At 40.9% G+C, this 27,774-nt stretch overlaps 1 protein-coding gene across 1 annotated transcript in view; it reads right to left on the bottom strand.

Annotated features, from left to right (window-relative positions):
- SNTG2 (syntrophin gamma 2) overlaps window positions 1–23,163 on the bottom strand; it is a 134,919-nt gene extending 111,756 nt beyond the window's left edge. Inside the window, exons 1-5 of the mRNA XM_060272268.1 lie at window positions 23,127–23,163; window positions 23,026–23,042; window positions 22,054–22,191; window positions 6,854–6,910; window positions 6,707–6,764 (exon numbers count right to left, since the gene is read on the bottom strand). Of these exons, the coding sequence (XP_060128251.1) occupies window positions 6,707–6,764; window positions 6,854–6,910; window positions 22,054–22,191; window positions 23,026–23,042; window positions 23,127–23,163 (307 nt within the window). The remainder of the gene's footprint in view (window positions 1–6,706; window positions 6,765–6,853; window positions 6,911–22,053; window positions 22,192–23,025; window positions 23,043–23,126) is intronic.
- Between the last annotated feature and the right edge of the window lie 4,611 nt (window positions 23,164–27,774).

Here is a 27,774-nt window from a genome sequence, read left to right as displayed (position 1 = left end):
GTTCTACTTTCTCCATAAGTAGATCTGTATTTAACAAACAGCAGCCTTGCACACATATTCTTTCATTGCTTACAAAACACATGATGCAATAGATAAACACCAAGAACTAAAATGGAGACTGTCTAGTAATACAGTGGTGCCTCGCAAGACGAATTTAATTCGCTCCGCGAGTCAATTTGTTTTGCGGAAAAATTGTTGAAATTTCTTTTTTTGCCCATAGGAACACATTAATTAAATTTCAGTGCATTCCTATGGGAAACCACGATTCACAAGACAAATTTTTCGCAAAACAAATTTGTCTTGCGAGTCACCATCAGATTGCAAGACACATTCGTCGTACCATTTTTGTAAAGCCATACTCCATGCTAAGAACACTCATGTGTTATACTGCTTCTCTTTTAAAGTGGCACAGAGATTTATCTCAAGAGGAGCTGCTGGCAGCAACAGTCAGCTGACATGACTCCATAAATTCTATGCAAAATGTAAAGCTTTTTAGAATTCTCCTGTCAAACTATGGTTTTATGCTACTTTTGCTTTACAAGAAAAAAAGTCAACTCTATTGTTATTTTTACCATAATAATTAAAGGAAGTGGACCTTCTATTTTTTTCTTTTTTAAAGTTTCTTGCTTCCATTACTTCAATGAAATACTAAATCCACTACTTTGGGCAAAGAAAGAAAACCTCATCTCAAGCAACTAAAATGCATTCTAATATCTGAGAACAGGGAGGTTAGTACCAACATGGACATGATTAATACCACAGGTAAAATGCTTACTGAACTGAATAATGTGGCACTGAATCCGTGGAAGTAATGAATATTTAAAGTTTTATAAGGAAATAAAAGAGAGGCAGACTGGCTTCTTCAATCTTTCTATTCAAAGGATGGCACTGGAGGCAGACCAGAGATCTTATTATTTCTTGTTTCAAGACAGTGGGAAGGAGATATGCGAAAACAAAAGGGCAGAACTGAATGTGCACAGGTAATGGAAGGGATGTTTCCTACTGAGCTACACAGCTTAAGATGAAATGAAGAAAAACATGACTTATTATTAACAGTTACTACCAACTCATTAATTTTCCTGCAGTTATTTTTGGGGCTCCACTCTTTGCCCTTGATATCTTAGATGCAAAATTGCTTCTAATCACTTGCATCTTTCGTGCAGCACACAAAGGAATAAAACACAACACTTTTTCCTTGTATGATAAAATGTAATCTTAACATCTGATTTGTAAAGCAGAGCTGCCACAAGTTTATTGGGAAGGGGGAATTTTGATTGCCCCAGTGCGTTTTATCAGGGCTTTCCGATTTGTGGTTGTGACATGCCAAAAATGGCTTGGGCCACAATGTGGGGATCTACAATCTTGAAGACTTGGCAGAGTGTTTCCAGCTGAGAAGCCCAGCTGTTGAGAATTTCCCATGTGAACCATTAAAAAGGCTATCTTCTTTCATTAGATAGGATTTCATAAGACAGTGGTGGCCAAACTTGGCCCTCCAGCTGTTTTTGGACTACAACTCCCACCATCCCTAGCTAGCAAGACCTGTGGTCAGGGATGATGGGAATTGTAGTCCCGAAACATCTGGAGGGCCAAGTTTGGCCACCACTGTCATAAGAGAAATGCACTGGCCAAATCGACATTAGCAATTGCCAAGTTTATAAACTCCACCCTCAAATATCAGATGATACCTGCTTGTCTTTTATGTTATGGATACATATGTAAGTTAACCCCAAATATTCTTGTTGGAAACAGTATGAATAACCATTAACTGCTCCTTGAAGTTGTACCCTTTAACATTACAAATAACCCATTATTCCAGCTGGGGCCTGTATTCCCTTTCTCTTCCAATTATTAATCAGGTAACTACCCCCTTGAATCTCACCCTCTCCTTGACAATAACCCCACAAGATAGCAACATGCCATGATGTCTGGACACAGGGTACGTTCATTCTTGTAGTGCTACACCATGCATAAATGAATTTTTAAAGTGTTTAAAATTAACAAATGTATTTCAAATTTGAAGCAGTCATCATTCATTGACTTACTCTGATCACGGAATCCCACAAAGACCAGGACCACCGTGAGTAAATAAGAATTCAGCACTAGTGTCCCCCCCCCCAAGATTAAACTGAATATATCAGTCTGTCTGACTGTCTCTATCTATCTATCTATCTATCTATCTATCTATCTATCTATCTATCTATCTATCATCTAATCTAATCTATCTGTTTTGGCATTCAGTAGAAATTGCTCTGCTAAAAGCCAGCATGTTCAACTGATTCCCAGGGTATGTGGGGGGGTGGGGGTGCCCATTGCAACAAACAGCCTCTGGCATAGTTTAGTGAACTATATTCACCACTCAGTTTCAACAGATATCATTTCGTATTGTTTTTGCTACTTGTCTGACTCCACGTGCCGTATCAGTTAAGGGCACAGTGGAACTCTAAAGGTTTAGAACGTTGCAAGCCTGCAACTTCTACGGAAATTGGAAAGTGTAGCAAAGGAGCATCATCACAATGGTGTCAACATTCTGTGACTGTGTGGCTTGGAAAAGAATTTCTGCAGCCCGTCCAATAGTTGTGTGTATGTGTGTACACATACATAACTAGGAAAATGAAACAACCAGGCTTTTGCCACATAAAAAGTTGCCTTCAATATGTTGCTATGACTTTCCCCCTCCATTTTCAGGGTTGGTTTGGGTAGGCTATCTAGACAACTCCAGTTTCTTTTTTAAAACAACTTTTCTCTAGAACACACAGTTTCATTTTAGCTGCTCCATTATTACATTTCGCTGTCGGCTTACAGTATAAGCATTCTTCTTCCTTCTTTTCCACCTAGCTCATTTACCGAGGGGGTGAAACACATTCATTTTTCCCTCCCTCACATGCTATTTTTATGCCATGTACAAGACAGTATCTCTGTGGAGGTTGTATTAAAAGAATGCTTTTGTGCACTTAGGTTTCACATTCATTTTATTTTAATATTTGTTTAAAGGGGGCATGTTGCAAGCAAATCAGCATTTAAAGTTCATGTTGAAGCTTTATATGTGTTTGGGTTAATTTATATTTATGTTACTTGTACTACTTTTATTCTGTTACATTTTTGTTTTGTGATGGTTTAATGTCCAAAGGAATCTAAATCGGAACCCTGTATTAAAAGCAAAATGAAATATTTAGTGAATCTACATATGTTTCAACATTTTGGGACCGAAAACTGGGATGCACATCTTCCTGGCTGTGCTCTCGTTTGTGTGTCACATCAACTGCATGAGAGCACAGAACCCATGTATTTTACTGATCTCACATGTTTGGGGGCTCTGTGACTTTGCACATTTTTGGGTGCCGTGTTGAGATCATGAAGGCAGTTCAAGGATATGGAACTGGAGAAACTGTGATGATTGCTTTCCTCCACCCCACTCTCATATCCTGTGCTTTTAGAATCATAGAATAGAATCATAGAGTTGGAAGAGACCACAAGGGCCATCCAGTCCAACCCCCTTCCAAGCAGGAAACACAATCAAAGCATTCCAGACCGATGGCTGTCAAGCCTCTGCTTAAAGACCTCCAAAGAAGGAAATTTTGAAATGTGGATTGCTGAACTGGACAAAACAAAGTGGGAACAGAGAAAAACCTACAGAGTACTTCTTTGGAGAAGCTGCAGAGCACAATGGGAAATCTGTGAGCCTTCATATGTTGTTGGACTACAATTCCCACCATCCCAGCCACTAGCCAGGCATCTGGGCCTGGTGGGAGCTGGAGGAGTGATGGATTTCCTATCCCTGCTGTAGAAGATAGGAGTTCTGCTAATCAAGGGGCTGCTCTCCTGAACCCTTCAACAGTCTTGTATAGGGCAGGTCCCAACAGTTGCTCTGTGAACACAGTACTATGCAGCTTCCGACCTTCCCAAAGGACTCTTCTCTCCAAGCCGCATAAGTTCCATGTGGTTTTAAAAGTGTGGTGCCAGATTCCCTCCATGCTGGATTTTGCTACCTGTGGTTTCTGAGAATGCACAATAAGAACTGCTGATTGAAGCAACTGTGCTAAGTGTACCCTTAGTCACAGACAGAATTTGCAAATAGAAACAAGATGTTTTAAAAGGGCACCGAACACAGAAATAGAGCCAGTTTAAGCGCTGGCCAGCTTTGATAAGCATCTCTCAACCTCCTTATGGAAAATGGGGTAGAACAAAATAAAATAATACTGGACACACCGAAAAAGGGAGGTAGCAAGAGTAGGAAACTAGTTCCAGAAGTTGCAAAACATGGTGGTGTGGAGACAAATTTCCAGATGACAGAACATGTTCACATTGGCATTTATTTGTCTATTAACCAATCTATATACTGCTTTACGAGGTGGAACTGGCCTTTCGAGGCAATGTACAAAATTTAATGCAATAGAATCGTATTCAACTAAAACCACATTGCAGCACCATAAAACTTAAGAAGATCACAAGAACCTGCTAGATCAGAGCAATTCCCATCTAGTCCAGCATCCTGCTTCTAGTGGCCAAGCAGATGTGCAAGGCAAGCCCACAAGGAGGACATAGTTAATTGGGCTCGATGCCTCTCTTTGATGTAGTACAGAGCAACATCACCTCCAGTGAATCCTTCCCTGTCCATCCTGTAGCATCAGTCTCTAGATATAATGATGTCTCACTGTTTTTCTCCATACCACTAGGTTTCCATTGCACCCAGCGTATCTATGCTCTCCTTTAATACACTAAAGCCAAGAGTTTGTCTGAGGTGTCTGAGGCAAAATGGCCACCCCTGCCAAAGCCACACTTACCAAGGTTGCAAGGCTGTGGGTTCTGGTGAGATATTGTGAGAGCCCCACATTTTGTGGGGTTCTTGTGAGATCTGACCAGAACCCACCCGGAAGACATTGCAGCGGAGGGTGGGGCATAACTGCAGGAAGGAGCCCCTTGGATTCTGCCACCTAAGCCTCCCTTGGTCTGCCTCATGAACAGGCCTGCTAGCAACTTCGTATGGTCTGGAACCCTGTTCAATCCCTCTGCAAGTAGTTCATGAGAAGGGTTTGCCTTGCAGAGAACTAGCAGGCACCGGAGCAGAGAACTAGCAAACTGATGCAGCACCAGAGATCAGGCAGAGCTAGTACACCAATGCAACACTGGGGGGTCAGGTATAGCCCTTCTTTAACCTGAAAACATGAGTGCCCTAGACATAAATGAGCAAGAATACAGCTTTACGGTCCTTTATCACAATATACATGAGGCATATACTCTAGTAGTCCCATATTCATGTTTAGGAAGAGTAATTAACTCTGTTTTCAAATTCTCCAAAAATAAGACAGTTGCATTACAATCTCAAGGAAATTTAAGCTGCTTAGAAAATGGGGGTGGGGAGAAGCAAAGATTGTCCTAGACCAGTGATTGGCCCTCCGGCTGTTTTGGGACTACAACTCCCATCATCCCTAGCTAACAAGACCAGTGGTCAGGGATGATGGGGATTGTAGTCTCAAAACAGCTGGAGGGCCAAGTTTGGCCATCACTGTCCTAGACAGTATAGCTTTACTGAGAAGTGTTCAACCTCCCCTAGTACGGATGTCAACGCATGACATTATTCTGTCAGTGTAATGTATTCGCTTTGAGTAACAGTTATTTCTTTTATAGGAGTATTCTCACAAGACTATGTTCCACTCTAGACAGACAACTTCACAATAATAGGCTCCTTGGGATTTATTTATTTTTTCAAAAAAACTTGTATGTAAGTTTAGTCATGTACCCATATCTAATGTTGATACCCTGAAGCATTGCTTGAATTTCATTTCTCACATACCTCTTTCAAGGTCTGTGCCTCATTGCTGTGTATGCTCTGGTTATCCCAGTTTCCAAACTATTGGAAGTTTACCATAATAGTTTCCCTAATTCTTTTCTATATAGGTATGGACTAATAGGAAATAATGCCTCGTTTCAAAGATTGCTAACAACTGTTTCTTAACATTATTCCACACTCCCCTAAATAGAGTTGAGGTTCATGTACTGTAGGAATATACAAACACACCAAGAGCGAAAATTCTATCTGAAGATTGCTCAGATTTCTACTTTGTCATGATTGCACATTTTTGGAAGCTGAAGTAGCATACAGAGATGTAAAGCATGGCCACTGAATTGTCAGAGAATCCCCTCAGATGTAGCACTGTGACTCGCAATGAATTTCGTTTGCGCTAGAGATGCGAATTCTCTTTAAAAATAAATGACAAATGTGTTTGGAGAGGGAGTAGAATGCCTGAAACAGTGGTGCTAATAGTCACAAACACCGCAAGCAGGGGAAGTAGAACTGCGATCCCCCAATGAAAACAATGGGGCAGTTATAGGATGTTGCTCTTGCATAGTTGCTTATATAATTGGGACCCTCTGTCCAGTTTGTCCAAACTTGGAAAGGTGCTTTCTAATAGTGTAGAATGCCTGATAATGCCAGTGTTGACAGAAAACAGCAAGGTTACAGGCAGAAGACCAAGTTTCCCATTGAAATCAACAGAAAAACCAAAATTGGTAAACTAATAAAGCATCAAATACAAAACGAATGCAATTCAAATGAATGAAAATGAAGCAAACCAAACTTTTAAATTTAGGTTGAATATAAAAACAGGACGTTTTTCCTCGTCCACATTGAATTTGCACCTGTGAATCCATATTTAATTACAGCACTTAAAATCAAAATCTCCCATATGGAAGTACGCATTTGCTTTACCTGCTTGGTCTTTAAATATTTTTGATATGACGACAGGCACTTTGTGTTCAGCACCACCCTGAAAGAGAGAAGTGACAAGAAGAAAAGTTTTAGCTGCTCATCGCCTTCACTACGTATCAAAAAAGAGAAGAGAAGAATTATGCATACCTTTATACTTAAGCCCAAGCCACCAACTGTTTGTCTACGAAGTTTAACAGTTCTGTGCTTTAAAAAATGGTAGAAAAAATAAATTTAGGTGAAAATACAATATTAGATGCATGCATATCGAATTTGTGCTATTTCACCTACTCTCTCTTCTCATATTCAACAAAGTTACTCTAGAAAGCTGAAAGACTACGCTCCATAAAAATAATATGATATTTAATTCATAACACTATCACTAGCACAAAAGAAGGGCTTTTTTCTTCATTTACTGAAGGGGAAAATTAAATCCTTTGCACCAATTTATACCTTGAGTTGCACAATCGTCTATGACAAATACAATCCAGATATATGCACACAGGACTTTCATGATTTTTGACCAGTTGCTAAGACTATTTCACTGTTCACAGATATGAACAGGAGCTTGTGCCGTTGGAGCCACTATACTTGTCAACTCTAAAGCACGTCCCTTTGAATTTTATGCGGTTTACTCCCTTGAACAGCAATCCTATACACGCACTGAACTCAACGAGGCTTACTTCTGAGTAAACTTGCAGAGAACCACACTGCCAACACAATATGTGAAGTCTCATTAAAGGACCGGGTGCAACAATATCAATGTTTGATTGGACTGATATGCTTTTATTTAAAATTTTCTTGTTTGCCCTTGTCAAATCTCTGAAAGTTTAAAAATACGGAGCGTCGCTTCTGGTGCATGTTTGCACAAAAGTTTGTATTCTTTGCTGATATCAGTTATACCCTGGATTTCCATTTTTAGTTTTAAAATCAATCTTTTCCCATATCCAGCTGACTTTCCTGCAGTGAGCTACCCCACTCATATTAATCTATTTCTCATGGTTATTTCTTCAATACTTTTTTTAAAAAAAGCAAGTATGTGAGATAAAATCTTTATGGACATCTTCTGTAGCAATCTATCTCACGTTTAATAGCACCTTGCATTTTTGACATTTTATTCATGCTCACTTTTCTTGGTACTTGACATAATACCGGTAATGGAACATGAAGAGCTTCGTTTTATCTATTGACAGTAAATGTATAGTAATACAGTTTAGCAACATGCTGAGTGCAGCTGTAGCCGCAATGCCATCTCTCATTACCAGGAGCACTGTGCCATACAGAGCGTGCTCACGTACGGTTTATGTGTGTGGTACGGAAGCTGTACTTCCTAGGACAGAGCAGGGCTGTGTAGAATTATTAAAACAGCAGAGAGCATTATTGTCTGCTCACTCACCACCTTAGAACAAATTTACACCACCAGGTGCCATAGAAAAGCACTAGATATATCAAGAGATCCAACGCACCCTGGTCACCATTTCTTTCAGCTCCTGCCATCGGGACGGAGATATAGAACAATGCAGGCAAGAACGAGCCGTCTCAGGAACAGTTTCTTCTCTAGAGCAATTTTGGCCTTAAATGGAAAGCCTGGACTTTGAAGTCATCTTATTTTACTTGTTATTTTGTATTATATTTACTGTTTTTAATTAGGTTTTTGTAATTTTGGATTATGCGGAATGCTTTATCTGAGTGGATGTAGCAACTGAGTAATTTCGTTGTTCCCGCAAGGGGACAATGACAATAAAGATATCTTATCTTATCTTATCTTATATGGTTGGATATTTCAAGGTTGCTGTTGTCATTGTTGTTGTTGTTGCTATTATTATTATCATTATCATTACTATTATTATTCACTCTATATAGAGGGAAATTATTGTTCATATATTTATATTATATGATGTTTTATTTTAACAAAACTGTTGCTTGATTTGTTTTCTAAGGAAACACCCGTAAGTCTGATTAATTTCCACAAAGGCTTCTGCAGAGTTTTATTTTTACACATATATGAAAAAGAAACTGACATCATCAGCTTGAGGAAAGAAATTGTTTCATTTTTTTAAAAAAAATATTGCTTTTATATTGCACTAGCAAAGCAAACTCAACATTCCCAACAGTGGTGTGCAGTGAAATTTTTCGTAAGGGACAGTTAGGGGCAGAGGTGCCAGCTTACGAGAGCAATTTGGGAGAGGGGAGGCACTGTGTGTGAGAGCATTGCACCTCCTTCCCTAATCTGGGCATACAGTATTTACTCACTGGGTGGAGCAGAGCTTCCAGCAGGTGAGTCACTGTTGCTTACTGGGGGTGGGGGTGGTTCAGGCAGCAGGGAGGTCAGCACAGTGCAAAACCTCAGCTGAGCCAATCTAGCACTCCTGCTGGTGTGTTTGCACCTTACCGACTGACTCATTGCTTTTCCCTTCTCCCTTTTAGCACAGCACAGCAACTCTGCCCCACCTAGTGAGCTGCTTCTGTACATCTGGTGAATTCAGCTCACCTTCCTTGCTTAGAAGCATGCATAAAATTGGAGCTAAGGACCCTCAAAAAATCTCCAGACTCACAGAATCCCACATTGCCATCCATGTGGGATGGTGAGTGGCAGTTCGATCAGCTGTGAGTAGGCTCCAGGAATATAAGTGAATGTGTTAGGGGAGAGGATTGTGCCTGTTGACCCATAACTTTCTTGATATGTTGAGTCTATCTCCATACAGAATCCAGTGTGTAATCCATTCATTGTCAAATGAGATTTCAGAGCAAATACATATATGCCTTCCATGCACGTATTCTGATCTATGAAGTGAAAGCTAGGGCTATATTGCACTAGCAAAGCAAACTCAACATTCCCAACAGTGGTGTGCAGTGAAATTTTTCGTAAGGGACAGTTAGGGGCAGAGGTGCCAGTTTACGAGAGCAATTTGGGAGAGGGGAGGCACTGTGTGTGAGAGCATTGCACCTCCTTCCCTAAACTGGGCAAAAGCTTTCCAGTCCTTGGGAAAGAGGCGCCAGACCTTTGACAGGATGCTGGAGCCCTGCTGCCTCCTTCCCAAAGCTGGGTGGGCATTGAGAAGGTGGCGGGTGGGCTCTTGGACCCTATCAGATCATTGCACCTCCCTCCCTAAGCCGAGCAGAAGCTTCCCAGGCTTAGAGAAGGCGAGGCCAGGCTTTAATAGGCTACTCTTAATTCACCACTGATTCCAAACCAACTGCATGGCTTTTATTCAGTTACAAGTACAGCGAGCTTGAACTCTGGAAAGACACGGTAACATTCTCCCCTTCCTCTGGATGCATATTTTTAAAGAAGCAACTGAAGTCGCCTGGGAACTGAGTTGAAAATGCTGCTTTGCCTCCATAGCTTGCAAAGGGGATCAGAAAAGCGAGGTCACGTCATCACCTCTGCACTAGTTTCAAGGGACTACTGAATCTGAGACATTGGTTGTGTTCGCATGTAATGCTAAGCCAAACCATGGCTTAGTATGAGCAATGAGCATGCTGGCTCCCAGAGCAGAGCCTACAGCTGCTCTGCTCCTTTAGGCTCAGCTAAGTGTGGCAGCGAAACTCTCTTCTCCTTAACCATCATCCTGGGGTCAGATGACACGCCAAGTAAAACGTTGGCTTAGCTGCTGCGCTGAGTTAAAAGAACTTGGGAAGAGGAAAGCAGCTTCCAGCTCACTCTGCGAAGCAGCACATTTGCACAGGGCCAGTAAGACAGAGTTTGGCTTACTGTGATGTACAAACCAGGACATTTTGCAAGTCTCAGATTACAGTTATTTAGCCTGACAAATTGCAATTAGTCATTCAAGAAAAGAAATAATAAAGAGTAGTGCACTGAAAGTGCTCTGTGATTAAATTTTAATGAATATGTGCTTACCAGCTATACTTAACTAATATAACTGATATTTAATCCAGAATCTATCATCTCGTAAGGCATCAAATCAAATGTTAAGAACAACTGCAGCATTTTAATATTTTGAGGTTGAATTTTGTTAATTAGCAGCATGGTTGATTAACTAGTATCTAAATATAGCCAGATAATGGGGAAATGAGCAATTAAATCTTAACTTATTTTAAATGCCAGTTATTTTAATTAAAATACTCAACAGGGCAAAGAAACTGCAATACGAGCATTGACTTCCAAACCTTTTAAAACAGAGCATTTACTTCTACCTTATAATTTTTCTAAGTCTGCAAAAGATTCAATTTATTGTACATGTTTTAAAAGGATGTTATTTATTTTGGATTGCATTTAAGCTATAGTCATAGCTGCCAAGTTTTCCCTTTTCTCGTGAGGAAGCCTATTCAGCATAAGGGAAAATCCCTTAAAAAAAGGGATAACGTGGCAGCTATGGCTATAGTATAAGCATTCATATGCATATGCATTCAGTCATTCTGGCAAGCATGAAAGGTCCACAGAGAACTCTATGATTGCAACCATTCAATCTCACAAATTACCATATTTTTCCGTCTATAAGACGCCCCCATGTATAAGATGCCCCCTATTTTGGGGGACTCAGATTTAAGAAAATGGGGGGAGATGGCCCCATGTATAAGACACCCCCTAATTTTTGACATTATTTTAAAGGGAAAAAACCTAGTCTTATACACGTCAAAATACAGTATTTACTCACTGGCTGGGGCAGAGCTTCCAGCAGGTGAGTCACTGTTGCTTACTGGGGGTGGGGGTGGTTCAGGCAGCAGGGAGGTAATCACAGTGATAACACCTCAGCTGAGCCAATCCAGCACTCCTGCTGGTGTGTTTGCACCTTACCGACTGACTCATTGCTTTGCCCTTCTCCCTTTTTAGTACAGCACAGCAGCTCTGCCCCACCTAGTGAGCTGCTTCTGTACATCTGGTGAATTCAGCTCACCTTCCTTGCTTAGAAGCATGCATAAAATTGGAGCTAAGGACCCTCAAAAAATCTCCAGACTCACAGAATCCCACATTGCCACCCATCTGGGATGGTGAGTGGCAGTTCGATCAGCTGTGAGTAGGCTCCAGGAATATAAGTGAATGTGTTAGGGGAGAGGATTGTACCTGTTGACCCATAACTCTCCCGATATGTTGAGTCTATCTCCATACAGCATCCAGTCTGTAATCCATTCCTTGTCAAATGAGATTTCAGAGCAAATACATATATGCCTTCCACACACATATTCTGACCTAGGAAGTGAAAGCTAGGGCTATAAGGCATAGACTCATTCTTCCACCATAGATTCATTCCTACATTGTTTTATTCTGAGCACAGAGTTTATACATTTGTCTAAATAGCTGCCCTGTACAGTGAATACTGTTCCTTTAACTGAAATATTAAGTAATTCCACTGAGGGTCAAACTACACATAATACCAAACTTGTACATCAGTTTGTTTGTTTTAAAAAAATCCTGTTTTATATTGGGGCTACAGTATGTTGCAAGGGGAACTTTAAACTCTTCTGTGATCTGGATGGAAATTAACCCTCTGCTACTATTAACCATTGGGAAAGGAATGGAGAGATTCTCGTTGGCTTTTGTTGACTTTGAAAAGTGTTACCATCTGCTTTTCCTTGCCAGCACATACTGCTCCACCAAGAATGCATGGGTTTCATTCCATTATTTTTATTTGCCACTATAAACATCTAAATACCTCCACAACCATATAACAGAAATACTATGCTATATATATTTTTTTATAAAAAAGTATTCCATTATGAAGTAAATTATACCCAAGATGCACAGTTTAAATGCAATGTTGTGGGGGAGACCTAATTGTTGTGCTTTAAAGGTTTTATTGAATGAAGATTTCCTGAAAACTAATCCCAGCCACAGACCTATCTCCTGCAACAGAAGTTGTTAGTCATGCGCATGAGTGACGATTGGTAATGGAAGTTCTGGATTATGGGCTGGTATTACTGTAATCCCTTTTTTACTGTCTCTGCTTCATCTTTCTGTACTGTCAAATGCTGGAAAGCCTCTGGTAACAAAAACACTCCACCGGCACATTGTTCTACCGTGCTATCTATATGCAGATACATTTTAAAAACTGCAAAAGCAAACAAACCACTCAATACTGTCTATATAAAAGCAGCAACAGGAGATGAATGATTTTTAAAGAATGATGCAATTTGTTTTAGTGTTTTGTTTCTGGCTAGTTGGCAGAAAGAAAGAAAAATCGAACTGGATGATTCTGATGCTGTTCTGCTTCCAGAATGGCTTTTGATCCAGTAGAAACATCCACTCATGTAAGAGAAGGGGAGCTGATTTTCTCCACCTCCTGCTTCCTGCCACAGCACTCAGTAAATCTGTTCCAGAACACTGTGGAAAGTGGTGTTAGGGGCTATGGAGGGAGAGTCAGAGAAAATTAGCTCCCCTTCTCCTACCTTAATTGACGCTTCCACGAGATCAGGTTAAAGTCTGAGAAAGTAAGGCAGCTTTGAAGAAGCAATTAGAAGGCTGGCAAACAGCCAAATTGGCTGGACTACGTGACTAAAGTTTGCTCAGCAACCTAGAGGCCTAGCAACAGGCTGTGATTGGATGGAAGTTCCCTGATAAGCAGCATGATACTGCAAGGTGGTTGTTGGGGAGTTTTGAGAGAGTCTGGAGATAGTTGGTGTGTCTTAGATGAGAGAGCTGTGTATGGTAACTTGTAAATACTTTGCTTTTGGTTTTGCTCTGCTGTATATAACAAAAGCAACTGGAACTCAAGTTACTGTTCCTGAAGTTCTGTTCCTGAACCAGTGCACTGGGCTGCACAGTCTTGCAGGGTGTCTGCTGCAGGAGGATCGGCGTAAGATCCACCACCACCAAGAAGAAGAAGAGTTTGGATTTGATATCCCGCTTTATCACTACCCTAAGGAGTCTCAAAGCGGCTAACATTCTCCTTTCCCTTCCTCACCCACAACAAACACTGTGTGAGGTGAGTGGGGCTGAGAGACTTCAAAGAAGTATGACTAGCCCAAGGTCACCCAGCAGCTGCATGTGGAGGAGCGGAGACGCGAACAGTAGGAATCTACTGTTCTTAACCACTACACCACGCTGGCATAGATCAGCACTGTATTTCACTTACCGGAATTCAAACATGTACCTACCTATTCACAGAATGAAATAGGGGCTACTATCCTATACACACTTACCGGGTAATAAATACCATTGAACTCAACAGATTCACATCTGAGTAGACATGCAGAGTAGTGCAGCCTAACGGGATAATCCAGACCTTCCTTTGTGTACAGGATGAGAGTTGGCATCGGTACAGAAAACCAAGCAAAATCTTCAAACCTTCCTAGATGTAATTACCCTTTGTTGTGTACATCTAGAAAATTAGATGGCAATGGGCCTTCCCAGTTGTATCCACCAAGTTCAGTTGGAACAGAACTCGTATCGTCATTTGATTGCATCCACATTTGGTTGTATGAGACAAGTGCATTTCCCCTGCATCATAATCTATAAAAATGTTGCCTAAATTTTCTTTTGCTCAAAGGCTTACCTCCTCAGGTAAGTTTTTTTTAATTTTCCATGTAATTAGTTTTATTACTGCAGAAAGATTCATACTCCATATTTAAAAGGATTGCTAGCTGTGTTCTATCCAATTTTGCTAAATGTAACTGACAAACTACTTCAAGTTCCTTTTAAATATATATAATTTAGTTTGCTGTTGTGACTTATTTCAGGTACCATTTGGCCTCTTGATTTATGCAGTAATTACCCTAGAATATATATTGTGATGTGAATCCTTTAAAAAATATATGGTAAACATACCCATACCAACTACTTTTGAACTAGAGATCACTGTGTAATGCAGGTTGAAACTTCACTCAGGCTTGAAAAACACAAAAAGAGATGCTAATTGCTGTTTGGAACAGAAAAGCTCCCACAACATGAAATCAATATTCCCTCCCCCACCCCCGGTTTTCCACTTGTGATTTTGATTTTTCTATCAGATTCACTAATAGCCACATTCTTATTAAAGCCCCCCCCCCCCGACTTACTCATGACAGATGCTGAATTGATAAAGAAATTATTTTTCTGACCTGGAATGCAGCAGCTATAAAGTACAAGTCGAAAGGCATCAGGGATGTTTTGCTTCCTTTCATCTATTTTAGGAAGGGAAGGTGCTCTGTATGTGTCAGTGCACAATGGAATAAACTGAATGGGACATATGCTGGTGAAATGTTTTGAGCAACATAGCATGTGTCAGTGTACCAAGCCAGGGGAATATCTTATTTTTATTTTGAAGGGCAGGGGAAGTTGTTATCAATGCTGTTCGCAGCAGATCTGTAATAGGGGCATCACGTGACGTGTTCTCATAGTGCCATAATGTAATAAATGGAATGTCTGTCAACCATGCAAAAGTAAGTAACACTCCAATCCTACATAAAAAAACATTACTTTGGAATGCTTTTCCATTGACAACAGTGAGGCTTATTTCTAAAGAATGAAAGACAGTTTGTGCATTAAGTCCATTGTCTCTACTTGTACATGCCAAAAAGTATGATATGGGGGATGTGTCAAGCGACCAGGTTAGCCTGTGCCAAGGTCATTTTTCTCTCTCCATGAGGAAGTCTTCCATATACCATTCAGCTAGATAATAGGAAGCCTTTTCACCATGTGCAGAACTAATTTCTACACTAAGATAGAAAGTGTGGCATATCTTATGAAATGGTCGTGTCAGTCTGCGAGCAATGGCTGAGCTACCTGAAGGCTGCCAGGCTACTCTTCACTTTTATGAAGCGGAAGTGCAAACCAATCATGAAAAAAGGATGAACAAAGGAGAAAGGTTACATTTATCTCCTAAACAGCATGACTTTAATCCTGACCTACTTCTATCACCTCTGCAAAGGACAGGATAATACACTACAGCCAGAGAGGTGGAATTCTTTGCAAGCTTTCACATCCATTCAGTTTGACATATGTTCAAACTAAGGATGGGAGAATCTGTCAATTTTGGTTTCTCTTTCCTCCCCAAACTTAAATTCTGTTTTCCACATCAGTTTGCTACACACACACACACACACACACACACACACACACGTATGTATGTGTGTGTATAGATTGTTGATAGACAATTGTGTGTATAGATTGTTGGCAGACAGACAGACAGACAGACAGACAGAGTCCTCATGAAAATGCATAAGCATTTTAGTACAATTTTCTACTAATACACACATTTTTATATGCAACTTTCACATGCTTAATGTTCACATTTATGCAAAATAATTTCCCCAAATACAATCCATTTGGGTATGCCCTTTATGTGCACATTATGCCCCAGCATATGCATTTTTAAAAACATATTACCTGACTGGAGACCTGCATTGCAAAATTCAGAGAAGCACAAATCTGGAAGGGTGACTGTGTTTCAGTTTCCATGTTGTTTCAGAAAGTGCGAATTAGGTACAATCACATTTAAATGCAAATCCTAAGTTGAAACAGTTAAAGTTAAATCCTAAATTGAAACAGTAACAATTCATTACTGGTCTTGGTGTCAAAAAAGAAGAAGGGAACAGAACTCGCACTGTTTTACATGACCACCATTCACTTGTTTTAACTGAAACAGCAAAATCATGTGCTTATATGAAATAGTGTGCTTGTACAGAAAGAAGGCATGAGAATTTCTTGAGACAAAACATTGTATTTAGAGAATTGTGACTAGCAGCACAAATCCTCTATGTGTCTCAGGCTACTCAGAAGTAACTCCCATTGAGTTTATTTCCCGGGAAGCTGGTATAGGATTGCAGTCTGCATGCCTAAATAGAATCTACAATGGTACCTCGACTTACAAAGGCAATCTGTTCCGCGGCACTCTTTGGAAGTCAAAAACTTTGTAAGTCAAAGCATCCATTTTGTGCATGCGCAAAGTGCGATTTTGCCCTTTGCGCATGCACAGAATGTGCGCGCGGCGAAAATATTTCCGGGTTAGCGGACTTCAGAAGTCGAAACCTTTGGAAGTCGAGGCATTCATAAGTCAAGGTACCACTGTGTGTGTGTATATATATATCTTTTTTTTTAATAATAATTTTTATTGATTTTTTCTTTATAAAGACAAAACATACACAACATATACAATAAACTCTGTCCCTTCATTTTCCCTCCACCCACAAGACCACTTCTGCCACCAGTGATACCCATAGGCATTGAGAAACAAAGGGGTCCATTTTTAAGCTGGGTTTGACCTCCCCCCTCCCTCCTCCCCCCTCCTCCCCCCCCCTGCCACTGAGAGGACAGAGGCGGAGGAGCTCTGAGGTTTGGCTTATCCCCCAGCTAATTCTTCATTATAATTCAACAACAAAACCACAAATAGAAGAAAAGAAAAAAGAAAAAACATGAAAAAAGGAAAAAAGAAGAAAAAGAAAAAACAAGAACATCTAAATTCCAAATCTTATTTTCTTAACAGTTTGTTTGCGGCTTCCACGGTTCTCTTCCTCCTGGATTTCCTAACTTCTTTAATTAATTTTGGCGGGTTTTCTAATCTAATTCAAAATCTTATTCTTATTATATTAACTTAATCCTCCTCCTTCTTCATGCTGCCCCCCTCCGAGTCCCCTCCTGCCACTAGGGTAACCCGAGGAGTTCAGCAGTCAAAAGGTTCCATTTTTGTGTCTGGGTTTCCTTCCACCCCCCCCTCTCACCTCCAGACACCCCCTGCCACTGGATGCCAAGAGTAAAGAGAGGGAGACAGGTAGTTCTCTACCCAAACACCTCTCTAATCACCAAAAACATTTAAAACAAACTTTAACATGTTTCCCCAGCCATTCTTCTGCCCCTCCAGAAAACTCTTAACCCTAAACTTTTAATAATCTCTCCCTCCCCCCTCCCAATGTCCCTTCCCCCCATTGGATCAGCATATCCTTTAGCAGGCCAAGATTCAGACACCGTTATTCATCAAGCAAAAAAAAAAACAAAACCTTAAACTAAAATTTCACCCCACACCAGTCCTTTCCCACATCCACTTCCAGACCTTTGCACCCCCCTCTTATATATATCTTGACCGATTGCGTTTAAATTTTGACACAAAGTCAAATGTGACTATGAGAGCAAGTCCATATCGTTTTCAAAGACAGATGTCACACCTGGACCAGGTAAAAACCCCAAAACCACGTGTTCCAGAACTCACAAATCAGGTGAAAGTGCATGCTGGGAGCACAGGAGAGGTTGCAAAACAGCGCCCTCTAGTGAGGGCTACACTAGTACTGCACCTAGGAAAACTTCCATCTCGGCTCAGCTTTCCAAACTGGGCCGTGGAGGTGGGGGCTCGCCTGGGTGAGGGATGGGGGAGGAGGGGGCGGGATAGGTCATGGGTTGGGACAGGGTGGGGCCAATCACAGGGATGAGGTGGGGTGGGGAGAGGAGGGGCTGGGATGGGATGGGTCAGGACAGGGTGGGGAGAGTCACAGGGATGCGGTTGTGTAAACAGAACACACATAAAACAGGGGGGCTCTGAAGGTGAGGGGAGTCTGAAGGGGGACTCTGAGGCTCCATTTAACAGACTGAGGCTGAGCCACAGCAACGCGTGGCAGAACCAGCTAGTAACATTATAAATAACATGTGAAGTGGCAGAAATGTCATATGTTTGTGGTTTCTAGAGGAAAGTTTTGAGACTGAAAACCTAATGGAAGAACAAGGCTTGGATAACTGAGGATGAAGTGCAGACATCCTGACCCTGACTCTCACCACTTAAGACAAACATCGATCCTCCTGTATCCTTCCAAATGACAGTACCTTCAAGAGCCATTACAAAAGGTAAGTGGACTGCTCTCTCCACCCCACCCCACCCAGTAATTTGGCACTGAAATACAGAGAGTTTTACTATTTATTATCCGATACACGAATGAGAAGCTCCTGTTTGAAGGCAGTTTTGATGACACCTATTATTTAAAAAGGGATGCGGGTGGCTCTGTGGTCTAAACCACTAAGCCTCCTGGGCTTGCCAATCAGAAGGTTGGCGGTTCAAATCCCCGCGACAAGGTGAGCTCCCGTTGCTCAGTCCCAGCTCCTCCCAACCTAGCAGTTTGAAAGCATGCCAGTGCACGTAGATACTGTAAATAGGTACTGCTGCGGCGGGAAGATAAACGGCATTTCTGTGTGCTGCTCTGCTTTCAGTGTTCCATTGCACCAGAAGCGGTTTAGTCATGCTGGCCACATGACCCAGAAAAACTGTCTGTGAACAAACACCGGCTCCCTTGGCCTGCAAAGCGAGATGAGCGCCACAACCCCAGAGTCGTCTGCAACTGGACTTAACTGTCAGGGGTCCTTTACCTTTACCTTTTTATTATTTATTTAGAAAGGCCTAACTTTCTGCAGAATCCAGTATCAATATTAGTAAAAGAATCTGAACTATATGCCTGTGATTTACTGATCCAGAAAGATTCTGCAGACAACTACAGATCAATTCTGCTCTTGTTAATGATTAATGCTTCCCTCCATGGTTTACAAGCTAGCAACATTAATGAAATGCTTTCTTTTATCTTTAGGTGATAATTGCCCTCTCTCTCAGCTAGGCGATTAATTACATCTCAGGCAGTTTACCACCCCCCCGGAGTCAGCTGTGTCCATTTTGTCATCATCTTCTGTGAAAGTCACTATCCTTTCATAAAAGCCTTAGCTACTCTGAATAATGAACCCAACTTTTAAATCATGACCTTCTTGCTTCTTACATCACATCTGACTTCTGCTCCTAGCATGCGGTTTGTGACAGGCCATTTCTGGGACGTTCCAAAAGGCTAAGACACAGAAACAGTCCCTTGAGCTTGGGCTCAAACCTACCTCCCAACAACTCCCACTTGTCTCTGGCCTTGTCTTCGTAGCTGTCTCACCTCTCATTCCCATACTTTTCATGAAAGGGGCCCATCCGGAATCGTTGTGTACCAGCCAAGCTGGCTTTTCAACTGAGCAGTAATCGCTGAAGCACACATACTGAAGCACCTCAACTCAGAATATAGCTTAATCAGCTTTCTTGATGGTGAGGTACACACTCACACGGGAGCACACACCCAGTACACTTTTCAGAGAACAGAGAATACTCTTTGAAAGTATTTCCCAGGGAGAGGGCATCTAAAGATTTTGAAGATTTGCAGGGTAAGTACCGAGAAACAAGGAGACTTGGGTCCTCTAAAGACAGGGACACCTCATATAATTTCTCCTCAGGACCTCCATCTACTGAAATTAATTGGACATCCTGAATTCCTACCATTTGGCACTTGGAGTCTCTACCTGTCCCCAATAATCCAGGTGAAGGAGGCACCACTTTACAAGTTAGCAAGAAGCCATGTGGAAAAGGAGGGTTGTTGTGTGCCCCTTATAGGCATGTCTGGGTGGGTGTGTCATAAGTTATAGAAGCATAGCTGCCAAGTCTCCCGTATTCCCCGGGAAACCCCCATTTTTCCAGCTGTTCCCAGCCGAAAAAATTGGGTTTTTTTGTTTTTCCCCGGTTTATTCTGGCGCAGCGGCCATTTTGGAACTGGGCGGAGCATGCTCAGAAGTGACTTTTGATGCTGCTCTGGCCACTTCCAGTCTGATCCCTTATTTTTCAAGAAGGAACTTGGCAGGTATGTATAGAAGTCTGTGTTAATGAGCAAAAATAAGCTGAAGCAATAAAGAGTGGGCGGCTAGCAGTGGAAATAGATGGGATTACAAAGGAGAGTATAAAACTGAGAAGATATTAATTTCCTGGGAGGAATGCTCAACACCGAGTATTCATGAATTCTTTGGATGGAGTATTAGTGGAATAAGCCTAAGGTAGAAGAAGAGGATGAGCAACAGGAAGGAAATAAACCAGATTGAACAGATGAGAAATGAAAAAAACAAAAACAAAATAGAAGTGTACATTTTTATTTTAAGATGTACGATAAAGAAGGTAACTACTTAATATGGTTTTCTATCTGTTATAGAATGAGGAAGTACAGTAGGGGGTTGGAGATTTTAGCATTTCCAAAACGTAACAAAAGATTGAGAATCTTACAAAGGTTTGGGTTTTTATTTTTGTTTACATTTTGTGTTCCAGTTTGAAATTGTAAAACAACAACAACAACAAAGATTCTACAATGAATTCATAGGGGGAAGATGTATATATTGGGTGACCTTGGGCCTGCCACACTCCTTCTGCTTAACCTAACTCACAGGATTGTTAGGATAAAATGAAGGAGAGAAACATGTTCTCACCTTGAGCTCCTGGGGGAGGGGAATGGTGTGGTATATGTGCAATAAATTAGAGTTTATGAGCATTTCATTTTTTGTCAGGTTAAACATTTATCCATGTGTGCATATTATGTCACCCTTTTAACATTTAGAAACTCATGTTGGCAATTATCATCAACCACAAAGTGCCAAATGACTTAATTATGGATGTCACCTTTGTACCATTTAGAAGTCCATGTTGGCAATTATCTTCCATCACAAAATGCGCCATTTATTAATAACTTGGTACTGTATATAGCGATTGGCGACATACTGCAATTAGAGTGCAGCATCTAATCCTCAATAAAGGGTCGGGTGCCTGTTAACTGATTTAGCTTTAGTAGCAAGTCATGTTGTCTGCCAAAGCACCTTGCGGTTCACTGAATGTATCTTACCCATGTCACATCTCACTGTCCCCTTTCACATTAAGATAAACTATTCCTATTATCCTGAGTTTGTTCTACAGATGACTTTCAGAAACAAGTAAATAAGAAAGAAAATAGGTGAGCTGGAAAACATGCAGTGCTGTGTTCCCAGATGACTTTTTTTAAAAGAAAAGAATAAAAAATAAATATTAGTTCTGTCAATAGTTCAAAGTGTAATTCAGTCCTAGCCTCCCAGTTTCAAGGAAGGTTCAAAAAAGTTTCATTATCTCTCCAAAGCACTACCTTTCACATTTAGTTTAAAGATGTTTAAACTTTACAGAAGGGCTGCGCCTTTGAGCAGTGTCACAAATATCTGTGAAGGAGAATCTAAGCTGTTCAACTGCTAAATCACATGATATCAACACAGCCCTGCTTAGGATATTCAGTGGCACATGGGAAAGAAAAAGCAGTTGTGCCATTTTAAATCCCATGAGAACCTGAGAAGCAAAGGAGTCATGGGAGCAGCAATATTTGATACCGAGAAGAACATATTGTGTCTTTATTCTCTTCGTCAAAGTATTTCATTGGGACCAAGGTGGTACATTACAGAAAGGTAAATACTGCTGAAGGTAAATGGGGTTCCCAATTCTTACATACTTTCATTTATTTCCCTTTGCTGTTGTTATCACTTTGCAAACCTTTAAGAATTTATTTCTACCTGGGAAGCTATTCATATCCTCTGGCACACTTTTGATATTACCTGTTTAGAACAGTGTACTTTCAGGTAATTTTGAAAGATAGAAAAAAACATATGGTTGGGAGCACAAAGTTAGAGAAGCACTTACATTTGCACTGTGATCACTTCCACTAACACAGATGACATCTTGTTTTTGAATTGTTAGTACCTCTTTTGTAAGCTTCAGTCGGATTTCATAGGCGTTTTCGGATATTTCGTCATATAGCAACGCAATACCAGTTTTTGTCTGTAGAGGCAAGGTAATGTGGGGGAGGGGAAAAACAGATCAAAGATGTCAAATGCATAGCCTTTAAAAATAACAATGATATATAATTTGTATCTTCTGTGTCCTAATTACAGTTTATCTCACCTATGCTGGCAAAGCTGTGTGGTAAGAGGTAGTAAGGAGACACTTTAGCAGATATTCAAGTTACATTCTATATCAATATTCATGAACTGTTTAATCCTATCATCTTCTTTAGCTCTTGCATACAAGCAAGGTCTTGCAGTGTGAGCTAATGAAGGCTTTTCCTGTACCACAAGTATTTGGAAGACATATCTCGTTCTCCCAAACCCGCCTCTAAGAAAAATCATCCAATTCCCCTGCAACACAACACTGCTGGTGCAGTATTGTGCCAATGCTAGAGGAACGAAGTCACTTTCTACAGTCTTTAGGGATGAACAAAAAGTTTTTGCAAGTCTCCCCCCTCCTTCTCCTCTCTTAAAATATGCACTGTGAAAAGTGGTAAAATGCTAGTTGGTGCTTCTGATGGAAATAGGCATAAAACACACACAACTACTTATCTAAGCATTAAACAGTCATTAAACATAAATATCAGAAGACTGCTAAAAGGAAAGTCATTCATTGATACTACCGGTATGCATAGATTCACTCAGTGATAGGTGAAGGGCCATAGCTTAGTGGTCTAAGCTTGGTGGTTTAAGCCTTGCAAGCAGAAGCCTCATATTCAATTCCTGCTGGCATCTCTCAGTAGGGATGGGAGAGATTCTTGCTTGAAATCATTGAACATAATGTAGATCTTCTCAAATTTTAGATATTTGAATGAAATTATTATCTTACTGTATAATCTGCCAGCACTCACAAAAAAACAAAACAAAACAAAAACACAGACACATCTTAGAAGCAACTAAACAGTCACCCAATATGGGAGAGAAACTGACTGAATGTATCTTCCAAGAAATTATTCAAGTGCTCCATCTTCAACAATGTTGAACAAAGTTTAATTTGGACCATTTGCTTAAGCATACTTAGATCTACTGCATTAAGTTTTTTTAAAAAAACCACTTCCTGTTTTCGTTCCGTATTTGCATTAATTTAGCAATAGCATTTATAAGCAATAAGCCTAAACAATAAATGTCATTCACATATAAGTTACATTATGAGATATGGTTTTTTTTAAAAAAAAATTATGGAGGGATAAATTTTTCATAGATATCTATGTGTTGAATCCACTTCTCACTGAAGTCAATGGAAAAACTAATGGAGCTACGACTATTTAGCAGAGGACATTTTTTAACCAAACACAGACCAATATCAAGTGCTACTACTGCTTAAGAAACCCATGATCCATATAGCTATGTATCTGTACATATAGCTGTGTATTTGTACATGTATCTGTACATCTTTCTGTAACTTTCATTCAGTTCTCAGGAACAGACATAAGCATGATAAGCACAAGTCAGCTGAGGGTCCCATGAATGAACCACTGTTCACTGTGGATCAGATGTCATGCAAAAACCTTTTTAGAAATGATCCAAAATATCAGGGCCAATGTTTCATGATGAAATGAAACTATGTTTGTTCTGTCCACTTAAGTGGAGGTTATGTACAGTATAGGTTACTTTCTGAAACACAAAACTAGGGATGAATGGGAATTTGTGATTAATGATGACAAAACACTCCAAACTCTTCCACTGTACGGATGCTAATGCACCTCATTTATTACTTATATCAAGTCTCTCAACTAAAAGCCTTGTTAAAAATAGCCCTGGGTTATAACGTAGGCATCTTCTGTTAATGACATTAGCCTTGGAACAGGAGTGATTAACAGCTGGTTCTCAATCTGTGTGATCTTAATCACGAGAAAGTAAGCAGTAATGGCTTGTTTAATTACTGTAAACACAGTGTGTCACCAGCTAATTAGATATGATTGATTGTTGTCAACCTCATTCTCTGCTCAAGACATCAGACAGAAACATTTGAATTCAGTAATACATGCTCAGAATGAACTTTCAGAATATCCTTTTCTGTAAAAGGACAGGTATTATGGTGGGGGAAGGGAGGACCAACACTCAACAGGATGTAGATAAATTGCTAGAACAGAGACCACAATATTCCAAATAGACTCTGAACAGGCAATGAAGTTTTTAAACAAACAAACAAAAGTTATAAAACATCTATTTTAAATTGGAATATAATTTTGAATAGTTTAGAATTTAATGTTTACATTTCATGCTGCAATGTTCACAGGCTCGGCTTTACAAACAAATGGGCAAGAAGGATGAGGTAACTAATAGTATTTAGATTTTAAAACTGTGCTAGAGCCATAAAAATCCGAGCTGACCTAGTTAGTAGTGCCCAAAAATTTCAGGACTGAGCCAAATATGATCCATTGCTACCATTTGCTGTACCCTCCTAAGTAGTGATACCTTCTTTTATCTAATAATTTTTATAATGGCTAAAGTTCATATTTATTGCTTATATTTTAGATTGTTTTATGTATATATGTATGCTGGTCGAGAACCATAACAATAAATAACTAACTTTATTTTACTTTTTAATGGACAGCTAGCCACTTTGGAAGCGCCGTTATCCCATACTCAATTATTCTATTCCTATAGAATTCACTAAATACATCTTTGAGTGACATGCGTTGTTGCTAGGTTTCCAGCTTACAGCACATTTCCAAAAAGAACAGCTTCCTTATAACTAAAATAAACCATCCAAAAGAAGAAGAAGAAGAATAGTTTTGACAACAAACACAATGTTTTATGAAACATGGTTGGGATACAACCTTCACCAACACCCTTCATGTGAGCTGAAAACACTTCCATGGAAGGGGGGGGGGAGAGATATCATATGTCCTTCTGGTGGCAATCTCTTCTCATGGGACATGCCTCGAGTTTAACTTGGTGGAGATGCAGTAATGTGGAACTGTTGTCATAATGGGGAATTGAGAAGCTGCATATGCAAACAGAACACTGCAGGCAATTATTTGGATTCCATCTATCTCCCAACCTTTGTATTTAACTTGGCTGGTTGCCACAGGCAACAAGGGATTCCATGCAAGTGAGTGAGTGGGCTGGTAGAGAAGGGGCAGAGCAATGAGTCGCTCTGCCATGAGTGCCCTATGTTTCCATTGTCCGCAGCCGGCATGGAAACTTGGTGGACTAGCAGAGGAAGGATAGATCATTCCATACCTCTCCCATCAGTCTGCTTGGTTTCCATGCTGGTCACAAAGAAATGTGTGTCCCATGTTCTGCAGCAAAAATGAAAACACGACAGGCCGGTGGTAAACGATGAACACCATTTGGTCGAAGGCATTTTTTTTTTTACAAACCTGCTAAGAGGCTAATAGCCTGCAATTTCATGCTAATAACAGTGTGTGTGTGTGTGTGTGTGTGTGTGTGTGTGTGTGTGTGTGTGTGTGTAGGCTATTTTGTGGGCTTATTTACAAGACTGGATTAATACAGGTAGTAAAGGAAAAGGTATTGCTAAAACACAACTGTTGTAGATAAATAGCTTCTTAATTTGTGATAAGAATGATGTGATTAGATATCCCGAATATGAATAAATCACAGTGATATGAAGGTTCTTCTTCATTGAGATGAAGATTTAAAGGTTTTTTTTCCATGCCAGCGGCAGAGTCATCATAGAATAAATCTGATCAGTTAACAGCCCTGGAATACCCAAGCCAAGATCTGCATACTCTCTGTGGCAGGGGGTATCCTTTGCATGTAGGAGGTCCCAGGTTCAATTCCTGGCCTCTCCAGATAGGGCTGGAAGAGAACCCTGTCTGAAATCCTTGAAATTTTCTGCCAGTCAGTGCAGACCATACTGAGATAGCTGGACCAATGGCATGTTCCTAAAACTGTTCTCACTTCTGCAATACATAAACACACACCCTTTATGATCTTTGGCATAGCAATTTCTCAGCCTTCATTCCTTATCTGCACAAATGCCACAGGGATGCCCCCTTTCTTAGCACTGAGATTGAGTAAGAAAATAAATAAATACAGCAGCGCAGCCTGGTTCTGTACACCAGGTGCCATTAAGGAAATTGTTTTAAATCTTCCAGAAATCACAAAGGTAAACAAGAGTTGAAAGCATTTAGAAGTCCAAGGCTGGAAAACTAGGTGCCCTTGAAAACTTATTATGTAAACAACAAACCTATTGGGAGAGGATTATAGGAAAGTCAGGCCAGTAATTCCTAAGAGAGAAAAAAGCAACGTGAAGACATGATAGATAAGAGATTACAGTATATCACTACAAAAATACTCAGAACTACACGGCATAAGGACAGCTCATCCATATATATGACACGATTCACTGAACACAAGAAGAGTATATTTGCTATACATGAGCTTCTGAAAATTAATTTCCAGAATGAGCTTTCCTTCTAGCAGTATACAACCAATGTTATTTACCGTATATTCCGGCGTATAAGACGACTGGGGGTATAAGACGACCCCCCAACTTTTCCAGTTAAAATATAGAGTTTGGTATATATTCGCCGTGTAAGACTACCCCTCTTCCACCGCACCGCACACCAAATAAAAATTAAAGAAACATCAGACTTGATTCCAATATGGTAATTTTAATTCAACAGTTTCCCTTTAAAAACCTTCAAAATCCTCCTGTTCATCATCTTATGTCATAAGTATATCAATGACATATTGTGGTCTATAAGGCAACTTCCTATGCTCCTGTGGGGAGAACTGGGTTTCATTGAAACTTGATGGCCTTTTCTCCACATCCTTTCCTGGGAGAGCTGCCCTTTCACCACGGCTTCCCCCCACCCCCGTTTCGGGGCTCCTTCCACCCACCCAGAAGGCAGCAGAGCAGAGAGACAACAGCCTTCTCCTTGCAGGAAAGCCTTCCCGGGTGGCTGGGCAAGCCGAACGCACCCAGCTCAGCCCCCTCTTCCTCTCTAAAGCAAGAGCACCTTCCACCCACCCAGAAGACAGCACTTGCAGAGGAGAGAGGCAACAGCATTTTCCTTGCAGGAAAGCCTTCCCTTTTGTTCCTGCACGCGGCTTCGGGTGGCTGGGCTGAGCGGGCTATCTTCTCTAGGACTCCTGCTCAGTTCCTTTTAACCCCTAGCAAGCCGAGCACACCCAGCTCAGCTCCCTCTCCCTCTCTAAAGCAGGAGCCGACAGTGCAAGAAAGCTTTCCCTTTTGCTCCCTCCCCCCTTTTGTTCCCTTTTGTTTGTCGGAAGGCTGGGCTGAGCAGGCTATCCTCCTCACTTCAGGCACCCCCGTGCCGATGAAGAGGCGCTAATCCAGTCAAAGCCATGAGGGAGCCGTTAGCCCCTGCGGAAGAGGCGCTAATCCAGGCAAAGCCATGAGGGAGCCGTTTGCCCGTGCGTTCGCCCCTGCGGAGAGCAGCCCTCTCCCGAGCGCGCACTTCTTCAGGGACTCCTTTAGGGAAACTGTGCCATGCCCCACGGCCGTTTTTGAGCTCCCCCCACCATATGCGGAGACTGCTGATTCTAGTACCCGGCGTTTAAGATGGCCCCCCAACTTTTGAGACGATTTTCATGGGTCAGGAAGTCGTCTTATACGCCAGTATATACGGTACACCGTAAA

The sequence above is a fragment of the Zootoca vivipara genome, chromosome 3, assembly GCF_963506605.1.
Source record: "Zootoca vivipara chromosome 3, rZooViv1.1, whole genome shotgun sequence".
In the NCBI taxonomy this organism is placed as follows: domain Eukaryota; kingdom Metazoa; phylum Chordata; class Lepidosauria; order Squamata; family Lacertidae; genus Zootoca; species Zootoca vivipara.
Note: the sequence above shows the minus strand (reverse complement) of the source record. Positions and strands in the feature narration are given on the sequence as shown.